The sequence below is a fragment of the Aristolochia californica genome, unplaced genomic scaffold, assembly GCF_029961685.1.
Source record: "Aristolochia californica isolate CCGP_79_NKW_82.1479 unplaced genomic scaffold, dmAriCali1.0.hap1 SCAF_11, whole genome shotgun sequence".
Classification (NCBI taxonomy): Eukaryota; Viridiplantae; Streptophyta; class Magnoliopsida; order Piperales; family Aristolochiaceae; genus Aristolochia; species Aristolochia californica.
Genome location: NW_027181782.1, coordinates 1,459,515 through 1,470,591, shown reverse-complemented (window position 1 = coordinate 1,470,591; position 11,077 = coordinate 1,459,515). Strand labels below are relative to the sequence as shown.

General features: G+C 37.7%; 2 protein-coding genes across 2 annotated transcripts; both read left to right on the top strand.

Annotated features, from left to right (window-relative positions):
- Positions 1-4,407: 4,407 nt before the first annotated feature.
- On the top strand, positions 4,408-5,308 carry LOC137944523 (putative pentatricopeptide repeat-containing protein At3g13770, mitochondrial). The gene is made up of 2 exons (XM_068790209.1): positions 4,408-4,638; positions 4,685-5,308. Exons 1-2 carry the CDS (start codon positions 4,408-4,410, stop codon positions 5,306-5,308), a joined length of 855 nt encoding a protein of 284 aa, XP_068646310.1.
- Positions 5,309-5,896: 588 nt separating this feature from the next.
- Positions 5,897-10,127, top strand: LOC137944522 (receptor-like protein 46). Its single transcript, XM_068790208.1, has 4 exons — positions 5,897-6,093; positions 7,810-8,786; positions 9,213-10,034; positions 10,084-10,127. The coding sequence occupies exons 1-4, from the start codon at positions 5,897-5,899 to the stop codon at positions 10,125-10,127; spliced, it is 2,040 nt and encodes a 679-aa protein (XP_068646309.1).
- The last annotated feature ends 950 nt before the right edge of the window (positions 10,128-11,077 follow it).

The window sequence follows — 11,077 nt, the reverse complement described above, 5'->3', positions numbered from 1 at the left end:
CATGGGGAGGTTCAATCAACTTAGAAGTCACAATTGCAGCAAAATCATCTACTGCATAGCCATCTTTGTCAAATCTTCCTCTCTCGGAGTTTTCTCTGAATTTCCCATCAAACAAATAACTTCTGTGTTTGCCATTTCCTGAAGTACTCATTTACATCTTTGGTTTAGGTGATTTTGACCAATCACAGAGACTAGAGTTTTTTACCCTTTTTTTTTTACATCAATCAAATGATAGAAAGGTTCCCTCCAGAAACTATCACTGAATATTCGTTGCTAATATCATCTGTGAGATTCTTTTACTTTCCAATGCACAAGGGAATGGACACTTGCAAAATCATTTCCGTCCAGCTATTTAAGAGAGGAGAGACATTCACAACCAACTCAGAATAGTCTGAAAATGCTCATATTAGTACCTGTAGATTTCATCAATAAAATAAAAAAGTCAAATACCAAAAGTGTAGATGAAGCAAGTAGATGTTGAAGCCAAGAAGTTGCTTCTCAATCTAAGAGTGATTCATGAACCTTGTGATAGTTTAAAACAAGGACCAGAACATGGCTCCATTATAATAGAGGAAGTCAAGAAAAATACAAATCGCACAAAACATGACTCAAGGACAAACAGGAAAAAGATTTCATAGTTAAAAAAGTAAAATAGGACCTAGTTGCAAAATAGGAATTGACAAATTCAATGTTTCTAGCACCCATAATCTGATGGAGGACGTGGTAATCACGTATATATAGCAAGCATAAAATGTAAAGATATGACATCTTAAATTCACAAATCGGAACTTATCCATGTTGTAATAGATTTTGAACAATTCATTTCAAACATATAACATGCTAGACATAAAAGTATTCAATAAGAATATTTCCCTCACAATAACAATCATTTATCACTTCGCTCTTCCAAATATGCTAGGTTAGATAAAGCTTTAAGAAACACAACAAAGTAATTTTTTAAGCAACAAAAAACAATTCAACCTTGACAACATACTGGGTGTACAAAATCTCATACATAGAGGATTTTGTACAATTCTCAAATTGGATAATATGAATAGAAACTGGTTATGCTTGCTTCCTAGAATTAGTCCAAGAGAAACTACATGAGACTGACATAAGTGAATTCATTGCAAACTACAATTCAATAAGATTATTTCCCTCACAATAACCATCATTCATCACTTCACTCTTCCAACTATCATAGGTTATATAAAACACATTTGAGGCAGTAAAAAAAGGACAATTCATCTTTTAGAGCATACTTGGATGTGCAAACTCTCATACAAGAAAAAGTTTGTACGATTCTCAAATTGCATGATGTGAACAGAAACAAGTGATGCTTCCTTCCTAGAATTAGTACAAACGAAACTAGATGAGAGTGACATATTTAATTGGGTTGTATACCAAAAGACCTAGGACAAAGCTATTTTTAGTGAAGCCATAAACCCTGAATATGCAAAAACTAGGTGAAATATACCTAAGCAGACTGGGAATAAGATACCTCAGAGATTTCTTTTGTTGAACAAACTTCAAACACAATCTAGAGAATCAGGAACATCTGAGAATCTTATAAATTATGAAGCTTCTAGAAATGGCAGTAAGCAACAGTGACATGGTTTTGGACCAATGAAGAAAATATTGACAATGATGAAATAGACACAAATGCAAGGATGTCCAACTGATTGGACAGGAACTCGCCCAAAGTCTATCAATCCGTCTCTTATCTGTCAAACTAAACATATTCAGGCTAAGCTTACACTAAAACCAGGCTTTATGTTCTGACATAAGGTTCATCTGTCTTGCCATGAGAAAAAAGGTTAAATATCCCAAAAGATTCTGTCTGGTTTTTCTTTAATCACTAGATTATGCAAGTAAACAGATTTATGAAAGTCATCTCGTGAATCCTGGTTGAGCCACATTAGCTCAACACAACAATTAGGCAAACCCAACTCCAGAGTCGAGTTTCCTTCAAACCAGGAAATGGATCATGGGCACACCACACTGCAAATTGAAGTGCAACGTGTTAGATCTTGTGAGTTTAAGCAGTTAAATGAACCCCAGTTTTGTTTATCTAAGTCCAGGGATCTTTAAAGTGAACCCTCCAGATACAAGACATGTTGAACCAGTATGACTAATTCCACAGGATTTGTTGACAAATCCAGCAAAATCCACTTAAAGTACACGCTAATGCATTTCCTCTTACATTTGGGGATTACGATAAGTCCCAATTTCAAAAAACATGATATTTCTTAAATTTTAGGACTGCAATAACTTCCAAATTGACATCTCTACAGAAACCTCTGACTGAGCCTAACTTGATTACCTCTTCCAAACTTATTTTTGCCTCAAGAAGCAATTTTTCTTTTGATTCCCTCATGATAAGAAGTGGCAAAAGAACTGCATCATGCATTTTAGGTAGTTCCTGCAGCTAGATCCACAGTGATACAGACCATATATAGCTACATAAACCTTGAAGAGGAATTATCCGAGGGAACCATTTCTCAAGAACCAATTAGCAGGCTAGGAACAAGTCATACTATTACCTTCAAACCATTAGAAGTAGATAATAATTAACTGACACACTACATACCTAAACCCTAGAAACGTGCATAAAAGAAGGATGGAAGCTACGAGAAGCTAGCAGGTTTAGAAGATTGCACAATGTAGCTTGATGCTAGATGATATTATCCATGTTCTTATCTTATTTCAAAATTATAGATTTGCATTCAACAGAAAAAGGAGAGCTGTATTGACACAAGAAAAAGTAAAAGATGCTAAACACCACAAACAAACAGAGTCAAGAGACATAAGATCAGTACAGTAGAGTTCTACTTACCAACAAAATGTAGGAGAAGGGCTGATAAAAATCCTCCCAGGGGCCTCTCCACTGATGTCAAAGTAATGGATTTCACAAATTTGAGGCTTCATACTACTGATTTGGCTGCCCATTTCGAACATATCCGATCCAGATAGAGGGAAGAACAGTGAAAAGGAATTAAAACAGAGCAGGCGGAGAGCAAAACGTGTCCGAAATACTGACACAAGAAGGTTGAGCTATGCTGGATCATTGAGCAGTGAAAACTGGTCACAGCATCCTCTATGAGAAGATCCACCACTCTTCCTGCGTCACTTAACACCGGGTAGAATTAAGAAATGTACACATGAACCTAGTAAAACCGATGGGGTGAAGAGCAGAATAAGCTTATATGCGGAGAAGTGGAAACGAGAAAAATGAAATTCGACTGCAGCAATGAGAACTGCACACAAACATCTTGCAACCGAAGACCAAAAATTATAAATTCATCCGATATTTTGTCTTTTGCTTGTCAATAATATGAGCAACAGCAGGCACAAAGTACATAAATTTTTAGTCTTTCAGTTGCTTTCAATGTCGATCATATGCTGGAGACTGCGGGGATTTTCCTTCTTCCTCTGAGTACGCACTAACCCTGAGAGTGAACAAAAAGCGCCTGGAAAGAAACAAAGCAAAGCCAACCCATGATCAACAAAAGGAACCCTCGACTGAAAAAAGTAGCGGGTAATAGAAATTGTGAAAGGCTCGACCATGTACGCGTCGAATACCATGATCAACAGGAATGCTGCTGTTACCACTCTCCCAGTCGTCAAAGGAATCAACCAATCGTGTAGGAAACCGATGCCTCCCTCCCATTGAATTATTTTTGTTTCTTTTGTCCTCCGAACCTCAAACCCACTATCAAGCAGTTCCAAGAGGCGTTGGAAAGGCAGAGGAAGACTCACAATACAGGGTTTCATGGGTTTTGGGTTTTGCAGCTTCTGAGCTAGTGCTTTGCTCGAGTTGGGTATACTCGATACTCGTCAAGACTAGAGAGAGAAAACGGGACTTGTTTTACTTGTGCGAAAAACGGAACCTTGATAACGGAAGTTAATTGATCAGATTGGCAACCTTCAAGTGATCGGATGGCTAGGCTTGTCCCCATTGAGAATGCTGGTCGCTGTTGGCTAATGGCAGACTGCGAAGATGAACGCGACGCTGCAGAGTTCCCACGGAAAATTGATACTTTGAAACCCATATAGAGGCCGTGGCTGAACACTCTTGCCGTTCAAATCTTCTGTGGCTCGTAGATAGATTTCTGTCACCGAACTTTTTGCATATCCTCTTCTAGTTCATCCGTTTTTATCCTGTTTTCCTCTTCATAGGAGCCAGAAGTAAAATTCATGGTTTTTACTTTTTCTTTTATCACTTTCAAAGTAGTCAGGACTCGGAATCCGTGGCTTCTTCAAATCCGCTATTACCGATTTGATGAACTCCCTTGGTGAGACTCACGGCTGCTGCCATTGTTCGACAATATGCCTCAAAGAAATTTGGCATTTCAAGCAACACCCACTTGACGAAATTTTGGCAATCTACAACGACCCATCCATAGCATGACTGCAAGAAATGTTATCTCTTGGACTTCGACTATTTCTAGCTTGGTGAGCAGTCGTAGATATGTTGAAGCAATTGGGTCATTCAAATCGATGCTTTTAGCAGGGAAAAGACCTAATTATGTGACGATTGTTAGCGTTGCTCGAGCAATCAGCTTGGTGGATTCAGAATATCTTACACGTGAAGTTCATAGCTTTGTGATCAAAACGGGGTTGGATTTAGAAGCTTCTGTAGTTACTGCTATCTTGGGGCTTTACTCTGTTAATGCAATAACAGATGCAGTTCGGCTGTTTTATGAAACCCCCAAAAACGAAAGAAGCTCATTTTGGATTGGGTTTGCATTGCTATATAGTTAAAAGTGGATTATCTTCTTCCATATCTGTTGGAACTACACTTTTAATGATGTACTCAGGTTTTGGAGAGGTAGATTCATGTCGACATTTGTTTGATATTCTCCATCCCAAAGATGTTGTTGCATGGAGTGCAATGGTTTCAGTTTATGCTCAAGCAGGAAAACCAAAGATAGCACTGAACACTTTAAAACAGATGCAGTCAGCTAATGAGAAGCCAAATGAGATCACCTTTGTAAGCTTATTACAAGCCTGTTCATTGATGGGAGCTGAGGAACATGGCAAAAGCATTCACAGCCATGTTTATAGAAAGGAGTACAGCCAACATCTCGTTTTGAACTCAGCTCTGATTGACTTCTACAGCAAACTTGGGAGGCTAAGTCAAGCGAAAGCAGTGTTTGATCACATGGACTCAAAAGATCTCATCTGTTGGAGTTCAATGATTAATGGCTATTGTATAAATTGTTCATCCTCTCAAGCCAATCTTTCATCCTTCTTCTCTGTTCCCCTCTATTCATCTTCTCGCCGCCCACTCTCTTTGCCTTCTTGAACCCTAGGTTTCTGCCAGGGGCCTTTGAGCAGTATTTCAACCAGAGGGCCAACGAAGTAGCCTCAAAGATAGCTGAGGCAGCAGAGTGTGCATTTATATTTCTAGACTAAAAAATTATATTTCAGGACAATCCATGGAGACCCCTCGTTCAATGAACGGTTAGTATTGGGCATTTATTTCTTGAACTATGGTGAAAAGTCAAGTCTTCGCCTGAAAGCAACGGGACCAGTAGATTAGGACTCTCTTGGGTCAAAAGGCTCCTACTTCCAACACGCTGAGGGCAAGTGGGTGTTCCAAATATATGACCATCACCAACCAGCACTATATTTGCTTTCACGGAGCCCTACTCGTCCATTTCAACAAAAGACTTATCTAACCAACTGGACGGGCGATAGAAATTTCTAACCCATTGGACTGGGAAGGCTATGACACCGAAAGGTCTTTTAGAAACGAACGAGTTGGGGTCGCCATTTTTATTGCGTTGACGTGCAGAACGATTCTTCTTGGGCCAAAGACGAGGAAGGCTATGCAAATTCTAACCCACTGGACGGGCGATAAAAATTTCTAACCCATTGGATGGGGTAGGCTATGACACTGAAAGGTCCTTTAGAAAAGAACGAGTTGGGGTCTCCATTTTCTAACCCATTGGACGGGGTAGGCTATGACACCGAAAGGTCTTTTAGAAACGAACGTTGGGGTCTCCATTTTAATTGCCTTGATGTGCAAAATGATTCTTCTGGGGCCAAAGACGGGGAAGGTTATGCAAATTCTAACCCATTGGACGGGTGATAGAAATTTCTAACCCATTGGACGGTGAAGGCTATGACACCGAAAGGTCTTTTAGAAAAGAACGAGTTGGGGTCTCCATTTTCTAACCCATTGGATGGGCCATAAATCATTGTAAACAAGGCTATTTGGTATAAGAACTCTTTGATGTAAGATAGAAAAAATACTAAAATGGTTAAATATTTTAAATATTTCAAAATTACTAAGTCAAGTCATAGCCTGAAAGCAACAGGACCAGTAGATTAGGACTCTCTTGGATCAAATGGCTCCTCCTTCCAACACGCTGAGGGCAAGTGGGTGTTCCAAATTAATGACCATCACCAACCAGCAATATATTTGCTTTCATGTAGTCCATTTCAGCAAAAGACTTATCTTCTCAGTATTTCTAGCCCAAAACATGCGTTGGAAAATGACTAAATGGCTGTTGGGTACAGTTGTAGCGTGTCGTCGAGGGCTTCAAATGACTCCTCCTTCCAAGACGCTGAGTGGCCAGATGCAGGAAAATAAAGCTTGAGACGCTTTGTGGCCCCAAGAATAATATCCTTCCAGCATTATAGACAAGTACTCAGAGTGACCATGTGACCGACGTCGTTAATTACTTTTATTGTTTACTATTTTATCCAAAACAGCAAGTCAAAATAATACACGTGTCACTATGCTAGATGCGGTCAAGTCATTAATTGCTGGATGCGGTCAGGTCCCTATGTCATTTCAATTAATTTCTCTATAGAAATATATTTTCTCAACCCGTGTCTTCATAAACGAACGACTTTGGGGTCTCCGGTTTTTATTGCCATTACGTGCAGATTGATTCTTCTGGGGCCAAAGACGACAGGAGAAGGCTATACAAATTTTCTAACCCACTCGACGGGCCATAAATCATCCTAGATAAGTCTATAAATAGCCAAAGGAATTCTTTCTTCTCCATATCTTGCAATCAGCATCATGGGTACTTCAATTCCCGCTCTTCTTTTCTTACCTGTTCTTTTCCTTCTTTTTCTCAATACTCACGTCACTGGTTGCCATGAATAAGAGAGACAAGCTCTCCTCAAGTTCAAACACGGCCTTTATGATCCTGCAAGTATGCTCTCTTCGTGGGTAGGGGAGGATTGTTGCAATTGGATCGGTGTAGGCTGCATGAATACCACTGGTCATGTTATTATGCTAGATCTTCGGAATGTAAACTTGGACAACTATGGGCGACCATTATTAAACTCTAGTTTGGGTGGTAAGATCGATTCATCTTTGATTCATTTGAAGCATCTAAAGTATTTAGATTTGAGCTGGAACAATTTCAATATGACTCATATCCCCAAATATTTTGGTTCTTTCGAACATCTCAGATATCTAAATCTCTCTTATGCACGTTTTGATGGAAAGATTCCATACTAGCTTGGCAACCTCTCTAATTTGCACACTCTTGATCTCAACTCTGCTTTCTTGTATTCCACTAGTGTTGTTGATGACCTTGCTTGGCTTTTCTCTCTATCTTTTTTACAATACCTTGATCTCTCAAGGGTAAACCTTACAAGGACACTGAATTGGCAGCAGGAAATCAACAAGGTTTCCTCTTTGAAAGAGTTACATTTGAGCAATTGCATGTTAGGAAATATCCATTCCTCATTCCCATTTTCTAACCTCACATCTATAAATGTCCTTGATTTTTCTTGGAACTATTTTAATTCTACATTACCCCATTGGTTGACAAATTTCAGCAACCTTGCATATCTTGATCTAAGTGGAAATCAGTTTAGTGGCTCAATCCCATCTGCTATGGGAAATCTCACTTCTCTTGAGTTTCTTTACTTGAACTCAAATTCCATTGATGGTAAGATTCCAAGAAGTTTCAATAATTTATGCAATTTGAGGATTTTACAGTTATCAGGAAATTCTATTAGTAGTTGGGAGAGATTGACAAGATGTCTTGCCAATAGCTTGGAAACCTTGGATGTGAGTATACATCAGTTAACTAGAGATTTGCCTAATTGGTTGACAAATTTAAGTAGCCTTGCATATCTTGATCTAAGTGGAAATGAGTTTAGTGGCTCAATCCCATCTACTATGGCAAATCTCACTTCTCTTGAGTTTCTTGACTTGAGTTACAATTCCATTGGTGGTAGGATTCCAAGAAGTTTCAATAATTTGTGCAATTTGAGGATTTTACAGTTAGAAAAAAATTCTATTAGTAGTTGGGAGAGATTGACAGGATGTCTTGCCAATAGCTTGGAAACCTTGGATGTGGGTAGAAATCAATTGAAGGAAAGTTTACAAGTTTGGTTGGGAGAGACAAGTAATTTCAAGACCTTAAAGTTCCTTGATCTATCTGACAACTTATTTTCGGGATTCATTCCTTCCTCGATTGGTAATTTATCATCACTGCAAGTGTTACACCTACGTGGCAACAAACTCGGAGGCTATATTCCCCAAAGTATTGGAAAACTATCAAACCTGCGTTCTTTTGATATTGCCAATAATTCTTTCACATTTGTCATTACTGAATCTCTTTTCACTAAAGTTGAAAGTTTGGAGTATATTAATCTGGCACACAAAAACTTGATTTGGAAAGTTAATTCTCAATGGCTCCCTCCTAACATCTCAAACATTAATATATCATCTTGTCTAGTGGGGCCAAAATTTCCCTCATGGCTTCAACACCATAGGAACATTTTTATTCTATATATGTCTAATTCAAGTATTTCAGATGTTGTTCCAGACTAGTTTTGGAATATTACAGTCAACATGCAATATTTGTCTCTCTCTCACAACCAGCTTCAGGGCAAGTGGCCAAATTCATTCTTACAGATTTTGGATCTTTCAAACGATTCTTTTTCTGGACCAGTTCTTGAGAAGAATATCCCAAATTTGATATGGTTTGATATTTCAAATAACTTTCTAAATGGTAGCATTCCATCCTTACTTTGCAAATTAGAAAAGTTAGTATATCTTGATCTATCAAGCAATTTTCTACATGGCAATATTCTTGACTGTTGGGGAAATAAATTAGTGTCTCTATGGTACATAAATTTCTCAAACAATAATTTTTCTGGTGAAATTCCGAGCTCACTGAGTGACATACCTTTCCTTGAATCATTGCACTTGAGGAATAACTTTTTGTCAGGAGAACTCCCTTCAACCATGAAAAAGATGAAGTCGTTGGTCGTTCTTGATCTTGCTGAAAACAAACTATCTGGAGTCATACCGACATGGCTTGGGGAGAACTTATCAAGTTTAAGGATTCTATCATTACACTCAAATATGATTTACGGAAATATCCCTCCACAAATATCGAACAATAGTTCTCTTCAATACTTGGATCTTTCACACAACAATCTATCGGGGGCTATTCCACGATCTTTGGGAGACTTTTCTGCAATGACTAAGATACATGATATTAGTGATGAAATTATTTTGCCTAAAGGGTATCGTATTGAAATAAGATGGGATAGTATTTTAATGATTCTAAAAGGAGTGGAACTTGAAAATAGTAGGACACTTGGATTTTATAATGTCATAGATCTCTCAGTGAATAGTCTATCTGGAGATATTCCCGAAGAATTGACACGTCTCCTTGGACTAGTGAGCTTGAACTTGTCAAGTAATTATTTGAAAGGAAATATTCCCAACAAGATTGGAGTTTTGAAACAATTGGAATCCTTAGATTTGTCCAGAAACAGACTTTTTGGCGAAGTGCCTTCAAGTTTATCGACATTAAATTTCTTGAGCAAGCTAAACTTGTCATACAACAATTTATCAGGGAGGATACCATCTGGTTTTCAGTTACAGACACTCAATGACTCATCAATATATATTGGTAATGACAACCTGTGTGGGCCACCACTATCACCGTGTCCAACAAATGAGGTGCCCCCCCAAACGGAGATGGAGAGAAAGAAAAATGATGAATCTGAAATGACAGGATTTTTTGTTAGCATAGGGCTAGGTATTGTCGTAGGCTTTTGGGGATTTTGTGTTGGTTTGATATTCAAAAGGTCATGGAGGATCGCCTATTATCGATTTTGTGATGACATCATAGAAAAAGTTATTGTAGCAATGACAGTATGGTTTGCTAGACTCAAGACAAAGATCCAGAAGGTCAGGGAAAACTAGGCATCTATTAAAACCAAGACGATGGATTGGTAAACATTCTTTGCCTAATACATTTTATCAGCCTTTTGTTTAACAAATACAAAACACTTACTCTACTTTTTCTTGACAATTTTAGGGACTATTGGCACAGTGTATGAATTGTCTACCTCTTGCTTATTTGTGCAAAGAAGTCTACGTACCGCAGGTGATTGACCGATACTAAAATGGCATAAAAATAATGTTGGTACAAGTTATCATCAATGGTTTTTGCCCCGTAAGTATCTGATTGGTTTGATTCTACAAAATTATTTACTACTCAAGTGGTACCTTGCTCTCGTTGCCAAAAAAACTTTAGTAGTCTTATTTTTATTTTACAACAATTAAAAAGGATTAAAGAAAAACTACAAAAACCAAAAAATTTCTTTCTCAAAACTAACAAAGTTACTCATGAGAAGAGTTTTAACTTTCAAAAGCAATTTAAAGCACCATAAATAGTTGTTAGGTTCCTTTTAGCACTTGTATCAAATATAAAAGTAAAATATAAACAACAACAAAACTTATTACTTTGTAATCCGAGCTTTTTAGTTTTGTTGGTCAATTTCCTCTAAATAATGTGTTTGTCACAAAAATGAGATTCCAATACCTTTGTTTGTCGAAAGCAAAATAGTTGTTGGTATGAAAAATCCTCAGAAATATAAGTATACTTATTTTTACTAAAAGATTGTTATGTGTACATTAAGCTAAAATCACTTTGTCCTTTCCCATTAGGAAAGGAGTCACCAACAGTTTATAAAGTCAGTCTCTTACATAAATCAAATAATATCTTATAGAAAATGTAAAAGCCAAGCCAAAAACATATAAAACAAACATTGACAGAAGTCAAGCCATTTTTGCTCA